The following is a 27,778-nucleotide window of genomic DNA, read 5'->3' as shown; positions in this document are numbered from 1 at the left end:
TTTAATCAAGATATTTGATACTTGTCAGGTTAAAAGTCAACGCTTTCAAGTCTGGAAGGTTCCAGCTTGACACTGGGTCTTTTTGAGGCCTGTGCCCTGGCCTGCTGCCCCCTTCCCCTTGTGTGGGCAGCTCTGCTCTCCTCACTCTCGTTGATAGGGTTGTAGTGCTTCACGCTTTTGTGACGCGGTCTGGCCTATCACAGTAACTCCTACCCAACTCCTTCATTTTACAGAAGGAGAAACAGGCTTAGAGGGCATTTTTGAGTAGTGTTTGTTCACTGTTGTGACTTGGTATGAAATTTTTATGCACCTTATTTTAAGTCATTCGTTTTGGGGAAAACCAGACCCTTATGACAAAGGAGATAAGCCAATAACATTCGAATGAGGAAGGACTTAAGTTTTTGAATTTTGCTGTGCATCTAGTCTACACCATGTATCAGACCCTTTATTACCTCTGGAACATAACCAGACCTGAATACCTTAAGGTCTTACAGCCTTAAGAATCCAGAACTTTAATTTATTAAAAGACCTGAAAATTCCTAGTTTTTTTTTTTTTTTTAAATTGTCACCTGTTTGCAAAACTTCAATGCTATCGACTGTTCTGTGGGAATAACTGTATATTCATGATGGCATTTACCAAAAATAAATGATGGTCTCCAGGGGAAAAAAAAAAAAAAGATATTCGATGCCATCTCTCTCTCTCTCTCTGTAATGGGAACTTAGGGACATTTTGTCACTGAGCTATATCCCTAACCCTCTTTATTTTTTGAAACAGAGCCTCACTAAGTTGCTAAGGGTGAACTCGAACCTGTGATCCTCCTGCCTCAGCCTCTCAAGTCGCTGAGATTACAGGTGTGCGCTACCACAAAAAAAAAAAAAAAAGCCATTCTTTACTACTATGTTCTTCCCCATCTCAACATATGGCAACTGAATTTTTCAGCAATACAGGCCTAACACCTCAGAGCCATTATGAATTCCACTTTCTCTAATATAGAATCCATCTTGTCAGTTATTCCTTCAAGACATTTCCTGAGTATGTCTAAGCCACCACTCTTGTCTGATCTACTACAATAGTCTTTCACAGTCTATTTTCTATAAAAGTGCTAAAACTTTACAATGATTTCTGAACTCTGTAGAATAAAAGTCAAGTTCTCATAAGGGTCTACAAGGTGGTACCTGCTGGTTCCTCTACTAGTTCCCTGACTTTGGCTACCACTTTACATCCTTCTCACTCACTGGTTATCCTCAGAATACCATAAGCACACTTTCAAATCAAGTCCTAGCCTAAGATTAATCTCATGACTTACCCCTTTAGGTTTCTGCTAAAATAACCTACAAGAGAGAATTTCTCTCTCTAAATACAACAGCATACTCTGCCTCCTTCCTCATTGCTTTCTTACCTCTCACTCTGCTTTTTTTCACATACTTATCATCAATTACTATGCATTAATTTGTCTTTCTATCATTACAACAATTTCTTGCATGTGACACAAACTCAATCATTGAATAAATTAATGAATTGCTTTTAGTATTCTTTTCTTCAGCATATATATGTATATAGTTATTTTTATTTTTTTATTTGCAGTACTGGGGATCAACTCAGGGCCCTGCATATGGTAGGCAAGTGCTCTACCACTGAGGTACATACCCAGTCCCAGCATTTATATTTTAAGTTCAACAGGGTCTACTTTTATTCAAAAAAGATATATTCAAGTTTAAAGTAATAGAGAGAGAAGAGCCTGAGTCCCATTTGCAGGCACTAGAGACAATAGCGCAAATACCTTGAAACAGGATTGGTAACACTTACTCTCAGAGGGTTTTCATTGAGGTATGGAGGCTCCCCTTCAATCATTTCAATGGCCATAATGCCCAGGGACCAGATGTCAACCTTGGGCCCATAGGCTTTCCGTGTCACAACCTCTGGTGCCATCCAATATGGAGTTCCCACCATAGTGCTTCGTTTGCTTTGCTCTGGGGTTATCTGTGCACAGAATCCAAAATCAGCTAGAAAAGGAAAATTAAAGAAAGTCAGGCATTTAGGTACTCCTTCAATAAGGGCTGACAGTGTGCCTACCCATAGGTGTCAGGGTCATTTTGCCACCCAGCTCTGCAACCCCTTATCTCACCAAATCAGAATTACTTTACTGCCACCTTCATGCTCAATTCCTAGACTATTTCCTGATCACCCCTGAAGAGAAGCAGGAAGAATATCAGGAACATCACCTCAGTTTCCTACATTTTCCTCAACCCAGAAGGACTAGACATTAAAATCAAAGTAGCCCATTTTGGCCCTAATTGCTTAGCCCAATTCTGTTTTATTCTTGAAAACCATTCCCATACTCCAGAATCTTGCCTTACTCTCTGAACGTAAGTTCCCTGAAAGGAGCCCCAATCACCTACAACTAGTTATGGCTTGGTTTTTAAAACATCAGTTCCTTATTAGGCCAGAGGCTGCTGACAGTCCTTCCATAAACTTCTCATCTACCTGTGACACAACCTCTTTGTCTAGACAACTCTCTTTACATATTTGAACAAACTGTTCTGCCTGGTGTTCTTTTCACATTATATTGAAATTACAAAATCATTTAGATCAGGAGGCCTTTGATAGTAAAATCTATGTATTCTTGCTGGGCGCAGCGGCGTGCCTGTAATGCCAGCAGCCTGGGAGGCTGAGGCAGGAGGATTGAAAGTTCAAAGCCAGCCTCAGCAATGGTGAGGCACTAAGCAACTCAGTGGGACCCTATTTCAAAATAAAATACAAAATAAGGCTGGGGATGTGGCTCAGTGGTCCAGTGCCCCCAAGTTCAATCTCCAGTACAAAAAAAAAAGATTGTATTCTTATTCATCTTGTACCCACAAAGGGGCTGGCAGATAATAGACATTCAGAAAAAGTTTGCTGAATAAATAAATGAATGATGAAATTATACAAAACTTTTTTCTAATTATTCATTACAAGTCTCTTGTAGTAATCTGAGAATTCTTGAAGGTTGGAAAATGCTCCCTTGGTGCTGACACAGGACCCAGCACAGAGTAGATATTCAGCAATTTGTCTTTCCTTTCTAAAGATATAAAAGGATGGAAAAATAATGAAAAGATATTCTATGATAATACTGAATAATAAAAAAGCCATAGTTCCCATGAAATAATAGACTCTCTTTATTATATGATGCCATCCTACAGGAGACAGGGCCATAGAGGGAGAGAAGTATTATTCCTCAGAGTCCTACTTACTTAGCTTGACAGAGCCATCCATTCCCAACAGAATATTGTCACTCTTGATGTCTCTGTGAATGACTTGATTTGAATGTAAAAACTCCAAAGCCTGCAGACACTATTTAAGTAGTGTAAAGAAAGAGAAAAAGAAGAATATATAATACAGAAAACTTGAGAGAAAAATCAACTAATCCATCCTCCTCATTTTAAGATATAGGAAATAAGCACCCATGAATAAAAGGACTTGCCCCAAATCAGAGGCACAGCCAAATCTAGAACCAACTCTTCTATCTCCCAGCTAAGCATACTTTTTACATTCCATGCTGTCTTTCACCTTATGATATTTCCTTAAGCAAGGCTTCAAGGCTGGGTGCAGTGGTGCCCATAAAAATCCCAGTGACTTGGAAAGCTGAGGCAGGAGGATCGCAAATCTAAGGACAACCTCAGAAACTTAGCTCAGTGGTAAACTCCCCTGGATTCTATCCCTAGTACCAAAAAATTAAGGAGCAAAGGATGATCTTGTGAAATTGGAACCTTCATACATTGTTGGTGGAAATATAAAATGGTACAGCCAATTTAGAAAACATTTTGGCAGTTCCTCAAAATGTTAAGTATATACAGTTGCCATATGACCAACAATTCTACTTTTAAATACCCAAGAGAATGAGAACATATGTCTAAACAAAAACTGGTATATGAATATTCATAGCAGCATTTTCCCCAACAGCAAAAAAAAGAAGAAGAAGAAAAGAGAGAAAATAATCTAAATATCTATGCATGGATATATAAAATGGAATATTATTTGGCAGTTGGTTCCTGGGGCTGGGGATGAAGTACTGATACATGATACAACATGGCTGAATCTTCTCAACATGCTGAGTGAAAGAAACTTGTCACAAAAGAGCACATATTATAGAATTCCGTTTATATGAAATTTCCAGAACAGGGAAACAACAGAGATAGAAAACAGATTGGTGGTTGCAAAGGGTTAGTTGTGGTGCAGGATATGGGAAGACACTGTTACTGGGTATGAAGTTTCTTTTTTTTTTTTTTTTAGTTGTAGTTGGACACAATACCTTTATTTTATTAATTTATTTGTATGTAGTGCTGAAGATCTAACCCAGTACCTCACATGTGCTAAGTAAGCACTCTATCACTGAGTTACAACCCTAGCCCCTGAAGGTTTCGTTTTTTGTTTTTTTTTTGAGAGAGAGATAAATGATCTAAAATTCATTATGGTGATAGTTGTATAACTATGAATATACTAAAAACTAGTGAATTATATACTTTAAATAGTTGAGTAATATGAGATATGAATTAAAACTCAATAAGCAGTTTAAAAAAGGGGATAATAATGTGTATTAGATTTTAAGGAAAGTAATACCACCTACTTATGTTAAACATTTAAACTTTTTTCAAAATGTTTTCTGATTCATATACAATGTTAGTTTTGCAATTTCCACTTTACAGATAAAATAATTTGAAGCAAAATAACTTCTCTAAGTACACACGTGCATGCATTTTCAACGAGTGAAAGTTGGTTTCTGGGATATTATAATGTCTTGTGACCCTCCAGAGGGTCATAGTATGTACACAATTATACAGTACATCTATGGTATTAAATTTTCATGAGAGGAGGGTATAACTGAGGGGAAAAAACATCTGAAAAGGCTCCTGAAGGAGGAGATAGGAAGGTTGGGAAACACTGCATTAGGTGGTAGAGCAAAGAAAGAACTCTCAAAAATTCCAGCCTTGGGGCTGGGGTTGTGGCTCAACAGCAGCATGCTCATCTAGCACATGTTCAATCCTCAGCATCACATAAAATAAATAAATAAAATAAAGGTGTTGTGTCCAACTATAACTAAAAAAATTTAAAAAAAGAATTCCAGCCTGATATGAATTCCACTAATTTACTTATGTGCATTCCATATCCCAAAGTTATTAATGCAAAAGTGATCATATTTTCTAGGGTAGTATTGATTTCACATATTTTTCTTAACATTAACTAAATATACAATATGCAAATTCATCTGCGGGCCTCCATGTCTTACAATATCAGATCTATCATACTCATTATACTCAGACTCCTAAAATCTTGGAACTCAGTTAATCCTTTACTCTTTCCCCAATTTCCTAACTTTTCTATTATTGCACATTAGAAAGTTCTAGTCTCTCAACAGCAAAACACTCAATATCCTCAATATCTCTGAATATCTCCTTCATCTTCTTTCTCTAATGGAAATGTAAAGATTTGACTATCCTCTGAGAACACTGTTTCTCTTGGAAGCCTTGTAGGAGTGCTTTTTGTTTTTCCTCCTACACCAGCATATTACAAACCCTAGACATGTAATAGCAATAAGGAGAAAGGAGAATATTTAAGCTTTGTTTTTGATTTGTTTTGTTCCAAAGTATTTTATTCTAGATTTTTGCTGGCTTGCTTCTACAAATCATTCAGATGCTTACTCACATCTATGGTGAAACCTTCTCTGACTGCTCTGTCTAAAATAGTACTTTCCCTGCTGGGGAACGATATTGGCCAAATTATATTTTTATATTGTGCGTATGTACAAATATGTAACAATACATCCTATCATTATGTCTAATTATAATAAACCAATAAGATATGGAAAAAATAAAATAGTACTTTCCCTACCACTACCTTCTTATCCTGCTTTATATTCTTCATGGCACACATATAAAGCAGAAAAGCAGAATAAAATTATGATTAAAATATCTGTCCATAGAGAAGAAATAAAGAAACTATTATGATGTGTTTATAGTAGTTATCTTTAAAGACTGAAATTCTGAGTGTTTGAATATATACTTCCTGGTATTTTCTCATTTTTCTACAATGAGCTGAATAAAGTTATCTGTAAAGAAAAAAATCATGATGATAGATACTATACAGATATTATATGAATATGATAAATCATGTCAACATTAATTTCTTCTGCTTCCACATAGTCAGGGCTGAAATTTCACTGGGTGTGGAACTTTCATGGACAGAAACATGGAAGTTATTTCCTGCTCAAGGCTGGATCTTGGCCTTACCTCACGGCACACAGCTGCAATCTGACCTTCATCCATACAGGTTTCTGTTACTACATCTGTTAAGGAGCCTCCAGCCAAGTATTCCATGACGACCCACAGTTCATCTCCCACAAGGTAACTGTAGGAATACAGAAAAAACATGAGAAGGAATAGTCAGAGTACAAAGAGCCACTGCATTAGGTTTCAAAGGCTAAGCACATGGACAATGATGCTACCTCACTCAGTTTTGGAAAAGTTTAGGATTCTTTACTTTGGGGAAAAGAGGAATCTGGGAGTCAGAATCATTAACTTTAAATCTCTTAAGAATGCTCATGGAGGGGGAAAAAAAAAGTATACATGTTCTATGAAGCCCCAAAAGGCAGAACTAAGGAAACCAGGTTGAAGAGACAATAAAATTACATTTGAGCACAACACAAATTAAAAGGACTGGCATGATTTCTACATCTCTAGAAGCATCCAAGTAGGGAGTATGCAAATATTCAAAAAAGATGAAACCTGGAATCCATGTTACCAACATTAGGGAGAACCACTAAACCTTCCTAAGAATTCTACCAGATCTGAGGTCCATGAGATTAAGTACTAGGTCTTGTCTAAGACTCTATCCCCAGAGTCCAACACAGCAGATACCCATATTTACTGAAAAAATCCATGAGTACAATAAGATAATTGTAAATATTAAATGAAATAATGGTAATAATTATTTTAAAAGCTATAGTGTTGTACACATAGTCATTATTATGCTGCCAATGACTTCTACTTTGAGTGTCCAAAAAAAAAAGTTATCTGTAAAGAAAAAATTCCAGTCTGATTAACCAAGCTACAGTTTATTAACATCTCCCTGGAGAAATTATGGGCTGACATGAGTTAGAACTGATAGTTCTTGGGGATTGGGTCACTCAGCACTTCTATGTGATAGTCACTAAACCTATCTAATCAATATTTTCTCACCTGTAGAACAGGACAAATAAAAACAAGGCTAGCTCAGAGCCCTACAAACTCTTCTGTTAGTCTTGGACAAAGAAACTAGGCTGGAAAAACATTTCTTGGGTTGGCTTGAGCTGTGAAGTATGTCATCTTTTTTTCTTCCTGATAACAGGATTACTGCCAGGCAGAAGGAGAAACTGTTTTTCAAGTTTGATAAAACTGGTCTCAAGCAAAAGGTATGATTGAATCCTAAAATCCTAATCTCTTGATCTTTTAACTATTAAGTCTTAAAATCTTTTCCTGTCTTCCTTTTTTTTTTTTTTTTTTTTTTTTTTGGCAATGCTGGGGATTAAACCTAGGGCCTCACCCTTGCTAGGCAAAGACTCTGCCACTGAGTTACATCCCCAGTCCAAGTCTTATAAAGTATTAAGGCCCATAAAGAATTAACACCTTTATAAAAGGCCTCAGAGGGTTGTCTCACATTTTCCACCATGTAAGGACACAACAAGATGGCACCATCTATGAACCAGCCTTAGACCTTCACCAGACAGTGAATCTGCTGACACATTGATCTTGGACTTTCCAGTTTACAGAGCTTTAAGGAATAAATCTGTGTAGTTTATAAGTTACTCAGTCTCTGGAATTTTGTAATGGTATCCCAAATGAATTAAGACATGAACCAAAAAATCAAGACTGTGTAAAAAGCCCTCCACTGCCTGAGCCTATTCATTCCCTGATGAAGAACACACATTTATGGCCTCTCACCCATACTGAAAAGACAACTGTCAGCTTAGACTAATTGGGAGAAAAATATGAAGGTCTAAGTGACTATATTTGGGCACTGACAAACACAGCCAATTTTCCTGGCTCTGACATATCACTGTTAAAGCTAAGACAATGCAAACCACATTCAGGTTATCTCAAACACTTTGTGGCTACATGCTATGTCAACGTGGCTTCAAAAATCCCATTTCAAAGGTAACACATACATTTTGGGAAAAATATCACATATTTTGTCCCATTTATTTTATGGAACATCTCACAAAAACCACAGACCCTCACTTGTAACACCTTCACTGAATGCTTGGGTTAAGGGTGTGCTCTTCTGTGCTTACACAGAGATTTTTTTTTTTCCTTTACAAAATCAGGTGCTGTTTGAAGATAAAGACTGTGTGCTATTTACTTCTGATTCCACATATAAGCCTCTGGAATACCAGTAAAGGTATGAAATGTAAACCTATAAATCTTCTAATCCATTCCCAGAATACGAATTCCTTCAATAACATGGTCCTGAATTTTATTGTTTATATTTTAGTAGTAATGGGAAGCACACTGTTTTATAAGACTGATAATATCCTTTTTTACAGCTATCATGGTTATTTATTAACATGGTTTGTCCCCCTAAACTCATGCTAGGGCTTGATCCCTAAAATTATATGTTAACGGCATTAAAAGGGCATTAAACAACTATGATGTTTTGATGTCTTTGAAATGTTATTGGATTTAGATAAACTCATTAGGATATAGTCCCCCATTGAATCTTGATGGCTTTATAAGGGACAAAGTCCATGGCCATTCCATTCTAAATGTGCCCAATCTCATCTGATCTCAGAACCTAAGCAGGGTTGGGCCTGGTTAGTACTTAAACAGGAGAGACAGAGAATAGACATACAGATATAGACACATATCTCCCTATCTCTTGCCATGTGATGCCCGGTGCTTCCTCACGACTGTCAGCTTAGATGTCTATGATGTCTCTAAAACCTCCCAGTTATGGAAAAAAGGAAAATGATGTGATAGAAAAAGCATGGATATTGGTCCTATGAATATTCAAATTTAAAACCCTAGTTTACTATTTACTGGTTTACTAGTCTTAGACCAGCGATTAACTTGTCAATCTTAGTTTCCTGATCTGTACAATATGACTAAGTCCTACCTCACAATGAGGTGTCATTCGTGAAAGTTCTTGGTAAAAGTAATGTTAGCTACTATAATGAGAAACAGAATTTTGTCAGTCTGGGATGATAGGCTGAAATAATAAGAATGTCATTTAATGGAGATAGCTTTAAAAGTTCTATACCAGAAAATAAAAATTCTAAACTGGAGAGTTTAATGCACACTTACATTTAAGAAAAAATCAGAAATTTTTAGTTGACCACAAACTTACCAGGAGTCAACAACGAAAGAGGCATCCTAATAAAATAAGAATGAAATCTAATTGTATTAAATTTAGAAAGAGTCCCACTCTCTCTATAGTGGTCAGATCTCAAATGAAACATCTAATACTGAGCATCACATTTTAAAAGAATAAAGAAAAACTAGGAGTTAGTCAGAAGGGTGAGCAGGATAAGGGAGGAAAGGTCTGGGATATAGAATGAAGGACAAATGTTTGAGAGAGGCAGATGAGCTGTAGGGTTTCTCTGATGCAGAATAAGAAGTAGTAGGATCAACTGTTAGAAGATACAGGATGGCAGGGTTCAGCTTCACCCAGAAGGATGTTCCAGCAATCAGAGATATCAAGCATTATGTGAGATGGGATTCAGAGAGCTCAGCACCACAATAAATACTTAAATGGAAGCAGTTTAGAATGCTTTGTTGCTCCCTCCTCTAACCCATTGGTTCCAAAGTTCCCATTCTTTTGACAGGACCCACCACTCCATACCTGTCCAAGTAGTTCACAATATTTGGATTCTTGTTTTCCCTCATAACCAGGATCTCATTGATAATCAGTTCTTTCTTTGGTTGCTGCTGAAGATTCATCTGTTTTATGGCAACCTGAAATCCAATATATTTGACGTGCAATTAGTCATTCAGCATTTACTGAGCACTTACTCAGTATCAAAACTTAAATACTAAGGAAACAAAGATGAATAAGATTCAGATACAGTCTGGGCCCTCAACTAATTCATAATTTATCAGTTAGACAAATGGTTTTCACACTGAAGTCCCCAAGCAAGAAGCATCAACATCTTCAGGAAACTCATTGGAAATAAATATTTTCAAGCTCCACCCCAAACCTACTGAATCAGAAACTAAGCCATAGATGCCATTCTGTTATACATCAAAGTTTAAAGATAAATGTAAAAAAATACTTTAAAATCACAAAATAAAAAAGATGCTATAAAAGAAGTTCAAGCAAAGAGCTACAGGAACACCAAATCTGGTGATGTACAGAAATTTCACATAGTGGGGAGGTTATTTTTTAAAATGTAATATGTAAAAATAAATGAGAGTTGACCAAATTAAGAAAAAAGGGAAAGATGCTGTGCACTGTGGTGCATGTTGACAATCTCTGCAACTTGGGAGGCTAAGGCAGGAGGATTACAAGTACAAGGCTAGGTTCAGTAACTTAGGGAGATCCTGTTTCAGAATAAAATTTTTTAAAAACTAAGGATATAGTTCAGTGATTGAGTGTCCCTGGATTCAATTCCTAGTACTGAAGTGTAGGGTAGAAAGAAAAGAGGAATGAGATCCCTAATGTTTATGTATGAAAAAGATCTTGACAGTGTATTTGTATAAGTAAAACAAATTTCCACATAACACAAATATAAGGTATACTTCAGTTTCCCAGGCACTTTGCATCCATTTTTATGTGTCTGATACTATATAAGGTATTCTGAAACTTGTTATTTTATTTAATCTTCAGAGACATCTGTATGTTAAGTATCACTAGCTCTTTAAAAGATGAGGAAATTGTGATCATACAGGATATGTGACTTGCATGCACAGTTATTCAATAGCAAAGTCGAGATTATAATTACATATTTTATCTTTTAAAAACAAAATTTTTTTTTTAGTTGTTGATGGACCTTTATTTTATTTATTTATATGTGGGTGCTGAGAATCAAACCCAGTGCCTCCCTCACACTTGCTAGGCAAGCGCTCTACCACTGAGCTACAATCCCAGCCCTCCATATTTTATCTTAATTTATTCTGTACATATAACCAGATTAATTTTACCTATTACACATTGGATAACTTCCCTGTTCAAAAACATAAATGGCTCCTTATTGCCTAGAACTATTCCTTAGCCCAACACTGAGAATTTTCATGCTCTGACCCCTATCTTACTCCCACTGTATTCCTGCATACTCTCCATGTTCCCCCTGCCTTTGTTCAGGATCTCTTCTCCATCTGGAATATCCTGCATCAATTCCATACATTTGAAAAACACTTATGCTCTTTATCAGGCTGAAGAAAACCTCATTTTCAAACCAAATTATACTTTTCCCTTTTTTAAAGTCCCATATGATCATAATTATACCTGTCTTTTGGAACTTATGACATGCTACCTTGTATGAAGATTAGTTAAAATTGTGTATGTGTGTTTATGCATGTGTGCACATGCACACATGTACCTGTGTGTATCTAGAAGTTTGTGAACTTGACTGAAAGTCCAGAATCCCCAATGCCAAGCATAGTGCTTGACACACAGACTTGGTGCTCAATGAATGTGAAAAGAGGGAAAGAGAATCCAGTGGGTAGAAAAGTACTTTGTCTTCAAACCATAAAAGTCAGCAATAGGTTACTACATCCCATATATATGCTTTAAGTTGTTTGCTAAGTATTCATTCCCCAGAGATGTTTTCCCTTTTTCCTGCTTAGTGGACAAGAACATGAGCATCTAATAGAACTACATTGTCTTTCCAGAGAAGCAAGAAATCTAAAGAAAGAATGATTCAAATTTTTATGGAAACAAACCCTATTACCTTTTCAAGTTAAACAGTTTGCTGCAGTTAATCCTTAAAAAAAAAAAGATCCAATAAAAAGGATCCAATCAATCATTAAAAAGAAAAAAATGATCCTTTAAAACATTTTGGCCACTTTCATTCCCTATCCCAAGTTGGAAAAAAATCACCTTGGAGCGGGTTTCCAAATAGGTAAGGTATCTGGTTTTGCTGCAGCTTTCTTTAACAGCTAAGGATTAGGTTTTCCTGTCTGAAAAGCAACATGTTGACCTAAAAACATTTAGTAAATCCTTATAATTAGGACTGGTATCAGAAAGGTGCCCTTGGAGTTCCTCAGGCCTCCTAGAGGATGGGATGGTGCTTATGGACCTCACAGTGATCACTGCAGACAGCAGAAAGTGAGGGAGAGTAGGGAGAGGCTAATATGGACGCTGTAGCAGGACACCAAGAGTTCTTTCCATTTGCTACTGACTAACTATGGTCCAGGCTAAATGCCATTACCTAGTCAAACACTACCTATTCAGACTAGCAGAATTTGACTTGAATTCCAAGAACCAAAGCTTCAGGCTTAACTGTCATTTACTGACTTTGACCGATCACAAGTTCTCTTTTAGTCTCCTCATCAATACATTGAGGATAATCACCTCAATTCTGATTCCCCTCCTCTAAGGATTGTTTTGAGTTTTAGGTAAGAAAATGGCCAACATGTTACTTATTTAAGTAAAGGATTAAGTAATAAAGGAAGATAACAATGAAAATAGTAGTCATAGTAATAATGGCAGCACTTGATAAGTACCTGGCATAGCAAGAATGAAACAGCAGCAGTAGTAACCAAAGCAACAACCAACCAACCTCCTCTCACTGCTACTGTTCATTGAATGGTTACCATGTGCAGGCTCTGTGCTAAGTACTCTATTTATATTATTTTAGTAATACCTAACTACCCTACAAAGTAAAAACCATGATTTCCTTTTTCAGGAAAGAAATTATGCCTGAGACTTACAAGAAAATTGCCTAAATCATAATCAATGCTCTCAGCTCTATGAGACTCTAAAGGCTTTTCCAGTCCGATCTTTCTATTATATGCATTCACTTTAAAAACAGGTTTGAAATATAATTGTTTGATCTGTAACTGGAAGACTTCCCAACACTAACATGCTAATCTTCCTATATGTGACAGAGTAGCTCTGCTTTTCCCAGCTGGATAACCTCCAATAACCACTCACTCAAAAAGACTAAGAGCATCCCTCTAGCTCCACTAAAGATCTATACTCCCTGTGGCAGGAAATAAGGCCTTCCTCATCACACTGCATTAGCCAACCTAATGGATTTGTTCCATTCATAGTTTTGTAACCACAAGGCAGGCACACAATGAAGTCCAGTTTCTTTTTCCTATAGCCAGCTCCTCACACAGGCAGCTTCCAGGGCTTCTAGGAGTTCTCCCTGCCTCCCCAGTCCCATCATTTGCCTGTCTCCCATATCAAGGGCTGTAATGCCTAAGAAACATGACATGAAGAGACCCTAGCATCTAATCTCAATTCTGTGGTGGCTTTGCAGCCCAAAATGCATAGAACTAGGAGTTAAAAGATTATAATCCAGTCCTTGCTAATTGCTGTTAGCACAACCTGTTAAAAAAAAAGTTATTTACACTTCTGGAACACTCCTCACCAATAAAAAGGTGATAACATCACCTATCTCATAGGGTTCTTTTTAGGATTGGTATAATCTTTTTAATTTTTTTTCCATCTTGGCATCAAATTCACTGTCTTTAAAACTGGCATGCTAATACTTCCTTTCCTCACCACTATTTTACTTTAAGGCAGATTCTGTCAACTCCATAAGACTTATATATTTATACCATGGAAATTATGGTGTTTTACATTTACTTATGATCTTAATGTTGCAGTGCTTGCATAAGACTGAATCTTTTATATAGTTCTGAGCACAAGGTACAGCATAAAGCAAAAGCTCAGTAAATACTTTGTAGAATATAAATAAAGATAGTGGTTCTTAAATTTATGATGTATTTTCACAAACACTCCTTTACTGAATTCTTTCAACACTTTTGTCAGGTATATGTTATTATACACTTTTTATAAATAAGTAAAATTTTCAGGCTCAGGGAGATCAAATGAATTTACCCAAAGTAATATAAATAGTTTAAGATAAGCATCTATGTCTTTGGATTCTCACCTCAAAGAACAATGAATATATGTTTATCTCTAATGGTGATTTTTAAAGTTGACTTACCCTAGATGGAGCTTTAACGCTTGCAAAAACCTAACAAGAGTTTAGTGAACTATGTGCTCCCCTATTAGACACTGCTTTTCCAGGATACCAGAATGTTTCAATCATCAAAATTATATAAGTGGCCATGTACATATAGTATGTCAAAATACATACACTCTGCTGTCATGTATATCTAAAAAGAAAACATTTGATTAATGGAAAAAAATATACAAGTGTGTTTCTAGAAGCCTCACTCTGAGGAGGCCAACTCTACTTTCACTGGAAGAGAGGGTGCCTCTCTCAATTTCTGGGTTCCAGCACTCTTTGGACTAAGAAATTCTCCCAGCCCACCTGCCAACATTCCTGATCTTCAGCCAAAGACTAAACTATGAAGAAATCCCAAGAGCTCTATATTCCCTTCATATTGTTCTTCTGCTATAGATTATATCTTGGGTCAGTAAGTTTTAAGCAATAAGGTCCGGGTTCTCCTGGCTTAATGAAATGAGGACAAAGAGGTGCCTCCAGATAAATGAGGACTCTAGTATCCAGTCATATCCTGGGCACAGAGTAACAGCAGAACCATTAGATGAGGAGGCAACAGACATGGGCTTAAATCTCCTTTAATAGATTTCTCCCTCAAGCACCAAGTCTGTATAAGCAATTATTCACTAGGCAGTGCTAAAAGAAAGCCTCTCAGGCAGGATCCAACCTCCTAACTACACTTATACCCCTTTTCTTTGTCCTTGAATACCACACTTGTAAGACATTCTCTCATTCAGTCCATCACCAAATCCTATCAAATCTACCTGTAAATGATCCCTCAAATCTATCTACTTCTATCATTCTATACTATGCTATTAACTTACTCTAAACAATCATCTTTCACCTGGAAGTACCTCCTGACTCACCTGGTCCTCTCTTACCTTTTCCAACCTGTTCTCCATATTGTAACTGCAGAAAACTTCCAAAATATTTGTCTCCTCATGCTATTTGGTTCTAGTATGATATAGATAGAAACTAGAAATGTCCTTATTGAGCTAAGAAAGGCTAAAAATTAAAAAAAAAAAAAACCATAAAAAAAAAACAATAGAAACGAAAGAGCTGGTGGTGTCTACTTACCTCCTGTCCTGTGGCAACATCCATTGCAGTGTACACAGTGCCAGAAGCACTGAACAGGTCAGGGAGAGAGAGAGAAAAATACAGATTTTCTAATAAAGTACCATTTGTTAAATGCAGCTCTATACACAATCTGGCAGTTTAAGTTAATAATAATTACAGCAAAAATAATCCCCCCCTGCCCCGTTCACAGCCCTCCCAATCCTCATATTTGACAGGCAATATGTGAATGTAAAGAGAACAGAGGCTCTACTGGTCAACTGACCTGAGTTTCAATCTAGAACTTCTACCTAATATTTACTAGCTATCCGATCTTGAGCAAGTTATGTAACTTCTCTGAGCTTCATTTTTCTCTTTCATAATATGAATATAAGAATTTAAATCAATTAGTTCACGTGACTAAAATAAAATATGATAGGTGTCAAGTACATAAGTTTCTTGCTCCTGTTTGCCTTCCTCTTCTTTACCACTCTTGGCAAGTTGCTATCTCTTGTGGCTTTAAACTCTTCATCTGTAAACAAGGACAGAATTAAATCTGTGATTTTCAACTGGGAGTGAGGTGGGATAGGAAAGCCTCCTAGGGAGAATTTCAGAATGAGGCAGAGTAGATGGCTTATTTATATTTATCAAAAAAATATATGAACTTGTGAGGTGTCAATAATGTTCTCTTTCTTTCCTGGGTCCCCCCCAGTTGTCTCCTTCTCCCTCTCTACTACTGATTGAACCCAGGGCTCACACATGCTAGGGAGGTACTTTACCACTGAGTTATATCCCCAGCCCTTTAATTTTGAGACAGGTCTTACCAAGTTGTTGAGGCTGCTCTCAAATGTGCAGTCCTCCTGCCTCAGCCTCCCCAATAGCTGGGATTATAGGCATGTACCACCATGCCCAGTTAGTAATGTTTTCTTTCTTAATCTGGATGTTGGTTACATGGGTATGTTCATTTTTTGAAAATTCATTGATTTGTTTGCTTATGCATGTTATCTTCAATTAAAATTTACACCAAAAAACTATAAAACTTGAAAAACCACACTGAATATTCTAAAATAATCTTGAAGTACCCTTTCCACTGATGTTTTATGATATTATGACCTTTTGAAACTGTGCTTTTCAATCATTTTTCCTGCCAAGAGAACATCAATTTTTAGTTTTCATTTTTCACCATAAAATGATATTAAATATACTTGTTCAAATATACATATTCACAGAAAATTTGATATTTCTACCCCACCCCAAGATAAGAATAACCCCACTAGACACACATATATGTACATGCAAGTATATATATATACACACACACACACACACACAAACAGGGTGGGGTAAGAGAAAGAAATGCTAGAAATAATGCTAGGAAAGTAATTGTGTTCATTTGAAAGAACTAAAACCCTCATTCTATGCCTATAAACACAAATCCTGTGTATCTGTACATGAGTAATTACAACATATATACGCAGGCCATGTCAGGTATACACGATGTAATTCGAAGACATTCTGAATTCTGATCTTTTACAAGAATGCATTCACTGAAGACCTGAGGTTATACTTCCCAGAGAAATCAGGACACTTTTAAGTATGCCTTCCAGCTAGAAATTATGATCACCAGCTCCCTAACCACCACTCTTTAGTTGGGAGTCCCGCTATATAACTGGAAACTGTGATCATAAGATATTGATTATCAAATGAGGAATGGCTTATTTGCACTGGCAGTTATTTCTTCACTGCTTTATCATCCAATCCCTGGCCATCCTCTGCCACAAAGTGGGTATCTATCTTCTTCCCATACCCCTCCTGATCCTATCAGATGTACTTTCTTTCTTTTTTTTCATATGGAGAATTAAACCCAGGGGTGCTTTACCATTGAACTATTCCCAGTCCTTTTTATTTTTTATTTTAAGACAGGATCTTGCTAAGTTTCTGAGGGTCTCACTAAGTTGCTGAAGCTGGCCTTGAACTCGCAATCCTCCTGCATCGGCCCCGCTACTTGCTAGGATTACAGGCATATACCACTGCACCTGACCAGATGCACCATTCTTTTGTTTTTTTGATTTTTTGTTTTAGTTGTAGATGGACACAATTTTATTTATTTTTATGTGGGGTTGAGGATCGAACCCCGTGCCTCACCCATGCTAGGGGGGGTGCTCAACCACTGAGCCACAACCCCAGCCCCAGATGCAACATTCTTAAAGGACAAACATGCTCAAGTTTCAGGAGATTGGACTATGTTGCCATGTTTACAAAGTTCTAGAAAGCTACTAAGCTCACTGGTTAGTACATAATTATTTCTACCTTGAAATCATATTGAGTCATATATTATTTCTCATATGTCAAGGCATATGAACACCAGGTTTGAAGTATAATAAACTTCAGCTCTTACTGGGGGGGAAAAAAAGCAAGCAAAAATTATTATAGTACAAATTCAACATATTGGGGTGGCATTTATATTTTTTAAATTATGGTATGCAGAAACATTAGCATAGGTGCTTAATAAATATTTTCTTTTTGCCTTAGCTATAACAGATCTGTCAAGTAAGAAGGAAAGAAAGTTTTGAATAGATCTCATACAGCTATTAAAAAGAAAAACTTTTTACAGATGTGAAAGTGAGAATCCATTAATCCACAATCCTTCAATTCCTTCTTCCTTTACAGACAAAGAAATTCAAATTCAGAGAAGGGATTTGATTTGTCCACACTTGTCCATGTACCTTTTTGCCTACACTCTTAAGGTCTCCGTTTAACTACCTAAAGGAAATGTCTTCTATATTACCCTGAAGCAAGCAAAATGATTTCTTCTCAACTTATACCAGTTCAGACTCACAAAAGTATATCTAGTAGGAAAAACAATGGGATCAGGAAAAAAAATGTAAGATCCACTCAACCCTAAGTTGTCTTGAGGATTAAACTAAACATTATACGTAAATAACATATGTACCTTATAGAAATGATACATAATCATAACATTCCTACATTATGCAATCTTCTCCTATTTTCAGAAGGAAAATTATAAGAAAGAATTTAAAACCGAAAATTTTCAATGACTTCATTAGCAACAATGCTTCTGTTCCACTAACATTCAGAGCCTACAATAAGTCAGGTTTATGGGTTTTTTTCCTTAAATTTCAGCTCTTTTGGTAATATGCAGAAATCTCATTATTTTCATGCAGAGATGTAATTTTTCTAGAGTAATTTGCACAAATCTTAAGTGTAACACTTGCTGATTTTTGTTCACTGCCAAGAGTTTCCCCTAAAGTTCCTTCATATTTCTTTCCCACTATCCCTCCCTCAGAAGTAATCACTATTCTGACTTCCACTGCTATTTAGTAGTTTTACCTGTTCTTGGATTTCATATAAATAAAATCATACCAGATCTGACCTTTTATGTATTGCTTTTGGGGCTCAAAATAATAGCCAAATACTTTTTTTAAAAAAAATTTCTAGTTTTTGATGGGCCTTTATTTTATTTGTGGTGCTGAAAATTGAACCCAGTGCCTCGCACATGCTAGGCAAGTGCTCTTCCACTGAGTCACAACCCTAGCCCCAATGGCCAAATACTTTTAAAGGACTTAGCACAATATATTGTAATTCTTTGTCTATCTCCTTCTATTGACCTGAGTTCCTTAAAGGCAGAGATTTCAGCACTGATGATGAGCTGTACTCATAAAGACTAGCACATGAAAAGAACTCAGTTAAAATTTGCTGAGTTCAGGGCACTAAGGGCAGCATATAAGTTGCAAAAAAGGAACCCAGATGAAGAGATTCTGTCAGCCACCTAGAAAAACAGGTGCTACTACACTAGCAGAAAGATCTGTAGTTCTGGGTTTTTCATTTCATATTAGTGCTAATAGGTCTTGGCACCAACTATAATTTAGGAAACTAGTTTTGTGTTAAATAAAAATGGTTCTCTTACTCTCACTGCAGGGGAATTTTTTGCAATATGGTCAACGAATAGCACATCTCTCATCTTAAGCATAATTCTCAGTACCAAACCTGATGTCAGCCTGACATAACACCTCCAGAGGGGGAGGTAAAGAAAGAAGAACAAAGTTCATGAGAGGCAAAACACAGCAGAATCTTATATGCTAACATACACAGTTTTAAGTCATTTCTCCAGGAAAAGAAAATGCCCCTACTAACCCTTGTCCAATCTTCTCAAACCGTGTATACTTCTTCTTAGGATCGCCCACACTCACTATGCTCCCTTTGAAAGAAACAGAGACCATGAATCATTTTTTTCCAGATCAAGACACAAAACAGACCCCATGTGCCCCTCAACCCCTGGAGTTGACAAGGATTAAAGAAGTGTCTCTAATTCCCGAAAAGCAAACTAAGCAAGCTCATAGCTTTTCCTCAATGAAGCCCAACCCAAGGTTTCATCTCCTTGACTGCTTTTATTCATAGTAATCTATTCCATTTCTAAACTCCTAAGAGCCATTCATATTAATTTTTTAATTCATTTAATAAATGTTTATTCATGATATGTACCAAGTCATAGGAATAAACAGATAAGGCACAGTTAAGAAAGTCTCTCAAGGAGCTCAATCTTATGGAAAAGATAGACAAGTAAGCATAAAATGCCATAAAACATAATAATTGCTGTGATGAATACCAATGGGATATAGAAAGAGATACAAAAAAAGAGACTGGAAAGACTCCAGAAAGGTGCCATCTGGGCCAACTTTTACAGGATAAGTAGAAGGCCAGCCAGGGAGAGAAAGCTGAGAAGTTTAAAACAGGATACTTCAAGTGCAAAGACACAGTGGTATGAAAGAACTCAGTGGGTTTCACAACTTGAATTCTAGAGGGGAACTGAGACCCAGGGAAGGGAATCTCCTTCCCGAGGATCACAGAGGATCACACAGCAAACTGGTGTCAGAGATAAGATTAGGAATTTGGTTTTTAGTCTCTGTCCACAGTATGCTTTTCTGTGTGTGTGTGGGGGGGGGGGGTTAGTTGGTTGGTTTAGGGAACAAGATCTATATAGGAGTAAAATAATGACTAGGTAAGTGGCTTTTACTTAATCTTTGATGAGGGCCCCAGGCGAGGGCAATTTTTAAGAGCAAAATTTGTTAAAAAGTCAAACAATTATCAGGAAGAAGTAAAGAGCTGCTTAACTAGAGCATTAGAAAGCAATGCTAGTTTGCAAACTTGGCCAAATAAGTCATACAAAAGCCTCTTTGGACGTAAGTAGGTACAGTGAATAAATCCAAGGCCCTTGTCAAATGATTTTTCCAAGTCAATAGATTAACCTAGTCCTTCCCTTAGTATAGTTCTGCCTTTTATGGAAACAGAAACAGACTACCCTCATTTCTGGCTGCTAAAATAGAGTGAAATGGAAGTGTCCACTCACAGAAAGAGGCAAGGAGCTCTATTCATAAGAATATAAGCTTGTGTTCAATTTTTGTTGTTGTTGTTTGTTTGGTTGGTATTGAGGTCTGAATCCAGGGGCACTTTACAACTGATCCACATTCCCAGCCCACCCCACTTTTTTTCCTGTGGTGCTGGGGATTGAACCCAAGGCCTTATGCATGCAAGGCAAGCACTCTACCAATTGAGCTATATCCCCAGCCCTACCCCTTTTAATTTTTTATTTTGAGACAGGATCTTGCTATAATTCTCAGGCTGGCCTCAAACTTGCTATCCTCCTGCCTCAGCCTCCCAAGTTGCTGGGATTACATATGCCACCATGCCTAGTCTTATATGCTTGTGTTCTAATCTCAGCCTTGCCACTTCCTAGTTGTGATTTGGGTCAGGATATTTAGCCTCTTTGGGACTAAAAAACCTTAACTTTAAAAACAAGGACCATAATGTCTGTCTTCACAGGGTTAACATGAGAATTAAATGAAAAAAAAAAAAAATCAAGAAAACATCCTGCTAGTCGTTTGATTCCATAGTACAGTTCACAAATGTTGGGCTTCTCTTCCTTTCTCTCCTGCAACCATGATGGCAGATCTGTCTTCTTCTAAGTCAATGATAAACATCTGTTATTAATCATAGCACGCTTTCCATCAGGTATAGGCAAGGCATCCATCTTTCTCAACACACTTTCCTACATTATTACTGGATAAAAGCTACTTATCTCCATGACATGCCTAGGGATAAGAGTTGCCTTGCCCTCAAAATGAGCTATCCACATTCTCTCCTATCACATCTCCATCCTAATATGGTAGCCAATCAGAGCTAATGAGACAGGTAAGTGAGGTGGAAGGGCAGGGTGAAGACAAGTACAATCTGCAAGGCTATGGCACCAAGTATAGCCAGCCAGTTACACTATCCTAACCTAGGATCAAGATCTTTTATAGTAATAGAATGCCATCTCTATGTTTGACCAGTCACAGACAAAAGGGAGGTTCAGAAAACTACAAAGTCCTTACGTAATTTCTCCAAGATTTCCTCATCAGACATTTTAGGCTTCTTCTTCTGCTTCTCAGTATTCCGGGTCAAAGCATCTGGCAAAGTGGTGTTATTCTCAGTAGGTGAAATGGGAGATGTAGCCACATCCCGAGTTGGAGTAGTCGGAAGTGGTTCAATCACGGACCGTGTGTATACCTGCATTATTGGTGTAAAATTTGGACAAAGCCAGCCTTTGTTAGCATAGAGAAACATCTTCCACATGAGCAGTTAGAATATCCACAGAATAAATTGCCCCAAATTCATTCTTTCTCATATTTCAAAATCTGTATTATTCTTCCTCTGTGCCTAGGCCCATCTGCTTGGGGTGAAATAGCCTTCCTTTCTCTCAATGTATATAACAGGGATTAGTGAGAGTTTCAGCACTGATGATACTTGAAAGGGCTATGCAACTCTCAGTAGAAATTATCTAGAGGAGATTCCATCATTAGATGGAAATCTTTCTCAGCTGTAATATGTTTTCCCAAGATGAAATGAAATTCTCTATTCCCATAGCACTCTGTACTGCTAATAACACTTAACATTTTCTGCCACTTTGTTACTCCCTCATTAGACTGAACCCTTACAGAGAAGGACTACTCTTGTTCTTCAAGAGGCAGTAGGGTGATTTAGAACACAGACTCACGAATTTGACTACCTGGGCTTAAATCCCAACTCTTATTCTTATCATATGCATGACTTTGGGCAGGCTACTTTTCTTTGTACTTGAGTTCCCTCATCTGTAAAATGGTGATATGATGCCTATCTTACACCTTTGTTATAAAAATACATTGATGAGTGAAATGATTAGAATTATTCCCAGTAGAAATTAAGCGCTTAAAATTTAGCTTCTGAAGATACTATTTCTTATTCATTCATTACTTAACAAACATTTATTGCAAATCTACTCTAAGCCTAATCCCATATAAAACACTGCCCATATACTCTCATTCTGGTAAAGGAGGTAAGAAAGTGACAAAAGAAACGGATAAAAGTAACATGAAATGAGAAACTGTACACTATTTCAAAAGAAACAATCCTAAATTACACTTCCTTTCCCAAGGAGTTGCTTCAAAGTATTTATCAGATTTTGTCATGAAAAATATCATACTTATCTTTTAGATAGTTTATCCTATGAGGACACAGAATGTATGTTACTCATTCTGAGTTCTTCTATCTAACCACTTACCTACCTAAGTAAGCATGAAGATAATGTTTGATGGAATTGATGAATAAATAAATGAGATCCTTCAGCTGGTCTGACTTCCTGACTACTCTAGCATAATGATTTCTCAATTTCCTATTCTCGTACATGTAGACAAACTCTATTCCAGGCATTTACAACTATACTCCTTGTCCTATATCTCTGCTTCTCCTGATATGGCTCCTTGAGAGGAAAAAGAAAACAACAAAACAATAACAACAACAAATAAAACCCTGACTTTTCCTTTTCTAATATTCTCCTTATCTGGCTTTCAGCACAGGTCTGCACACACAAAAATGCCACTGTGTATGGTAGAAAACAACTGGGATTTGGGGTTAATTACCTGCTTTCAAATCCTGGCTCTTTTGCTTACTAAATAGCTGTGGAGATATCAATTTATCTCCCCAAATCTCAGTTGCTTCTTCTATAAATTAGTAGTCAACAATACCTATTCAGAAAGGAATGCCATGAAATCAAATTTATCAATCCATTCCTTTATTCAATATTTACTGCACTTTGAAATCTGTCAAGAACTATGTTAAGTACTAAAAGTACATATATATAGATTGCCTCTATTTCAGAAGAGTTCAAGGTATAGAGGGGATGTTTTAAATGAATATGCTTATAAACCAATTAGCTCAATGTGAGATATTCTGACAACTTTTACTTTTTTTTTTTCCTTGAAAAAAAGGAAAAAGACAGTTTATTGTTTTGCTAGCAAAAGAGAAACACAGGAGACTCCTGTCCCAAAGGGTGTGATTCTCCAACATTTACTTTTAAAGCCCATTTTTCCTTAAGGTGATTTTGTGACCTATAGACAGGTGATTCTGTAGATTCTGTTCACAAATTCTCACTCTAAGTGGTCATCTAACCCCCTCAAATTTCTTCCACTATATTTCCTATATTCATTCAACCAACTTCTGCCTGAACACTTTCTGAATGCTCTCTTTCAGAGAGCCTTTTGTTTTTGCATTACCAGAGAGCTTAAGTCCTAGACGTTTCTCTCCTTATGGAACTCTCATAATAAAAAGCCCAAACAAAGAAACATTTGTAGTCTATCATCTGATGGCAGGTCAGTGTTCAATGATGCTAAATCAAGTAAAATCCACAGGAACTAGACTGCAAAGTGAAGACATAGGGACTTTGACTATTCTGAGCTGCAAGAACCTCAAAGGAAGTTAAAAGAAATCATTGCCAACATCCGGCATCAAAATGCACTCCTGCTGTACAGTATATTAATAGCACTAATGTATTTATAAATTCTCTTGGGTCTGTCAGTATCATCAATGTTGATGTAAGAGGCTGAATGCTGCACATTTAACAGAGAAGAAAAAGATCTGTAGCAAGACAATTTGTTGCTTCCCAGGAGACTGGAATAATTTATTTTAGCTCTGAACTAAGTTACACCAATTCTATGTATCTTCCTGTGCTATCGGTGGAGAACAAACAGAGTATACCAAAGCTGGGCTGACATAAACACCAATTAAATAGGATATGGTGGGACTATCTGCAAACCAAAAATAAATATACCTTCTTGTCTTTAATCACATAAAAAATACTGTCAGAAAAGGTGTTTAATGATTTCACTATCTCCAAAATCTAAGAATCCCTACAAGAATATTAAACTTCTAGGTCTCAATACTAATCCACTTTTCCCCTTCTCATTCTAATAAATCAGAAAGTTGTTCAGGTCCCCACAGACTCACAGATTTTGTGTGCTCTGGGCGTGGAGCAATCACTGGGGGTGGAGTAGCATCATCATCATCATCTTCATCTTCTGAAACTGGTGGCACTGCAGGGGTCTCGGACACAGTCTTCACATTCTATGTAGAGAAAAAAGGCCAAATTTATCTGGTTCCGTTTATATAGATATCAGGATTGCCAGTTCCCCAGAAGAAACCTCATCTGATATCACTTGTGAAATGTATATTGGCCTCTAAACTTTCCACATTTGCGTAGCCAGTCTCAGGTACTCAGTCAGCTTTTCTTTCTTAAGCCATCACTTCTCTGAACAGACTTTTGTCCTCTCCTTTTTACCAACCTCCTGGACCCATTATGTCATAAGAAGCCCTTGTCTCAGTCTCAAGACACAGAACATCAGGATCGAATCCACAAACTGGATTCTATCTACTTCACTAAGCCTCTCACCTGCCCTGAGATGAACTTTACCAGTACCATAATTAGATCAGTTTTGGGGACTGAAGGTGTAACTCAGTGGTAGAGCACTTGTCTAGCAAGTTCAAGGCTCTGAGTTCAATCCCCAACACTGGAAAGAAAATTTTTAAGAGGTTCTAGAGCCAGGTGGGGTGGCACACACCTGTATTCCCAGCAGCTCAGGAGGCTGTTACAGGAGAATCACAAGTTTAAGACCAGTCTCAGCAACTTAGTGAGGCCTTAAGCAACTCAGCAAGACCCTGTCTATAAATACAAAAAGGGCTGAGGATGTGGCTCAGTGGTTAAGCACCTTTGGATTCAATCCCCAGTACAAAAAAAAAAAAAAAAAAAAAGAAGAGGTCTAGATCTGCTTTAAATCTGTAGTAACTTGATTTTTCTACGCAAACTATACCAGAACTAGAAGATTTTAGGTCAGATACAGGCAAAAGTAATATACTATTACTGTTAATCACACAGTCTCAAGAGACAAAGTGATTCTAAAACTAGATTTGTGATAAAAATTTTCTAGCATTAGAACCATTTAGGCAATAGGAACCCTTTAATATATACTGATATAATTCAAAAGTTTCACATATTTTCAGAGCATATACTTTGTACTCAGTAAGATACTGTGATGGACACCGTTGACATAAAAGTACAAAGATAAAAAAGATGGTCCATGTCCATCTGGTATGAGAAAGAAAGAGGATGAATTCCCCTTCTACCTACCACATGGGCCTCTGAGAAAAGAAACCCAAGAGTCAGGAAGACATGGGATAAATGGAAGAAATAAGGAATACTGGACTAGAGCTATATCTGTTATACTAAGGGGAATGGGAAATCTCCTAGATTCTCACAGGACCTCCAATATGGGGCATAATTTAAAATATGACAGTTGCAGGACACATAACCAATTAACTGTGGTGACCACAGGCAATATGGTCTATCTTCTTGGTCTGAAGTTTCATCACTTGAGCAATGTGAAGGAAGAAGAGTGATATAAATTGAAGGCAGTGTAATTTTGAAAGTGAATATAAGTCACTTTCAGTTCTAAAATTCATCCCTGTCAAAGCATATATTCTGGTATTTTTCTATTCTAATTCCTTTTCTCCTTACTATTTCACCAAGCAAAATTTAATGAAGAAGCTGGATGTGGTTGTGCATGCCTATAATCCCAGCAGCTCGGAAGGTCAAGCAGGAGGATCATAAGTTCAAAGCCAGCCTCAACAAAAGCAAAGCACTAAGCAACTCAGTGAGACTTTGTCTCTAAATAAATCACAGAATAGCGCTGGAGATGTGGCTCAGTGGTCAATTGGCCCTGAGTTCAATCTCCAGTACTCAAAAAAAAAAAAAAAAATTAATGAAGAACATAAAGTGTTCATCATCTGGTAAGCCTGGGACTCCACTGGTGTATACTATAAACACTAGGTTTGCTGGCTTTCTAAAACTTACTATATCCAATAACCACAAACTTCTATTTTAAACAAAATCAGAAAGTCCAATTCATCATGCATCCACCCACCTTTACCCATCCATCCATCCATCCATCCATCCATTAGCTGTATGCCAGGTTCTATTCTAGGTTTTGGATCTCTACCGAAGAAAAAAATAAACAAGGTCCCTGGTTCTATGGCTTACATTCTAGAAGAGAATACAGTCAAAACAGCCACTATAGTATGAGGTGGTAATAAGATAAACGTATGGCAGTAGAGACTGAGGGATGGGGAAAACACTACTTTAGAAAGCACAGTCATAGAAAGTCCTCTCTAATGAGATGCCATGGTAAGAAATGATCTGAATGAATTGAGAAAGCAAGCCATAAGCTCTGTGGGAAACAGAGATTCCTAGGAGATGGGGGAAAATAAAACTGAGATAAAAACATGCTTGCCTATGTTCCCACAACCTCTAGGAATTCTACCTAAGTGGCTGTAACAATAAGCAAGAGGAATCAAGGAAAGGTGCCGCAGTCCGGCTGCAGCAAAATAACCAGGGGGTGACGAACAACTTGTGTACATTGATACAGCAGGAGTGAGAGCCATTTATTGTAGGACCGGAGGGGTATATATACATTCCACACAGCTTATCTTAATTAACATAAACTAACTACAGCAGTCAACCAATAAGGAATCTCCACACTTAATGGCTTGCTGGCATTACTTCACAAACCACTTCCTCTGGCAAAATGCCAGGCGCCATCTTGACTTGTTTATAGACCCTAACAGAAAGGAACAAGACTAGAAAGTAAGCTAGGAACCAGATTACATAAAGTCACTGGAACCATGATAAAAACTTTGGAAAGTATGCCTAGAATAAGAAGCCACTGGAGGACAACAAGCAGAATAGTGATGAAATCTATATATATTTTGCTTTTTAAAATATTTCTTTTAGTTGTAAATGGACACAATATCTTTATTTACTTATTTTTATGTGGTGCTAAGGATTGAACCCAATGCCTCACATATGTGAGGCAAGCACTCTACCACTAAGCTACAGCCCCAACCCTTTATTTTGCTTTTTAAAGTACTTTATTAATTTACCACAAATAAAGAGGAAAGATTCTTTATCATAGGTAATAAAATCCAAATTCCTATTTTATAACAAAACAGTAAAAAAAGCACCAAAGAAAATTTGCAACTGTAACTCTGGATCCTAGTTCTTGGTTCTTTTATTTACTCATCTATCTATCTCTCTCTCTATCATCTATAGTGGGGATTAAGCCCAGTATGCTCTACCATTGAGCTAAATCCCTAGTCCCCCAGCCAATCTCTCTCTCTCTCTCTCTCTCTCTCTCTCTCTCTCTCTCTCTCTCCCT

General features: G+C 37.1%; 1 protein-coding gene across 4 annotated transcripts in view; it reads right to left on the bottom strand.

Moving 5' to 3' along the window:
- The window catches only part of Pak1 (p21 (RAC1) activated kinase 1), a 149,154-nt gene that overhangs the window by 8,187 nt on the left and 113,189 nt on the right, over nucleotides 1–27,778 (bottom strand). For all 4 annotated transcript variants that reach the window (XM_076843942.2, XM_076843940.2, XM_076843939.2 and 1 more), the window contains exons 6-13: nucleotides 24,519–24,635; nucleotides 21,593–21,767; nucleotides 19,356–19,419; nucleotides 15,225–15,273; nucleotides 9,851–9,963; nucleotides 6,265–6,382; nucleotides 3,232–3,331; nucleotides 1,808–2,004 (exon numbers count right to left, since the gene is read on the bottom strand). In XM_076843942.2, coding sequence (XP_076700057.1) covers nucleotides 1,808–2,004; nucleotides 3,232–3,331; nucleotides 6,265–6,382; nucleotides 9,851–9,963; nucleotides 15,225–15,273; nucleotides 19,356–19,419; nucleotides 21,593–21,767; nucleotides 24,519–24,635 — 933 coding nt within the window. The remainder of the gene's footprint in view (nucleotides 1–1,807; nucleotides 2,005–3,231; nucleotides 3,332–6,264; nucleotides 6,383–9,850; nucleotides 9,964–15,224; nucleotides 15,274–19,355; nucleotides 19,420–21,592; nucleotides 21,768–24,518; nucleotides 24,636–27,778) is intronic.

The sequence above is a fragment of the Callospermophilus lateralis genome, chromosome 2, assembly GCF_048772815.1.
Source record: "Callospermophilus lateralis isolate mCalLat2 chromosome 2, mCalLat2.hap1, whole genome shotgun sequence".
Lineage (NCBI taxonomy): Eukaryota > Metazoa > Chordata > Mammalia > Rodentia > Sciuridae > Callospermophilus > Callospermophilus lateralis.
This window is presented reverse-complemented; position numbering and strand designations above follow the sequence as displayed.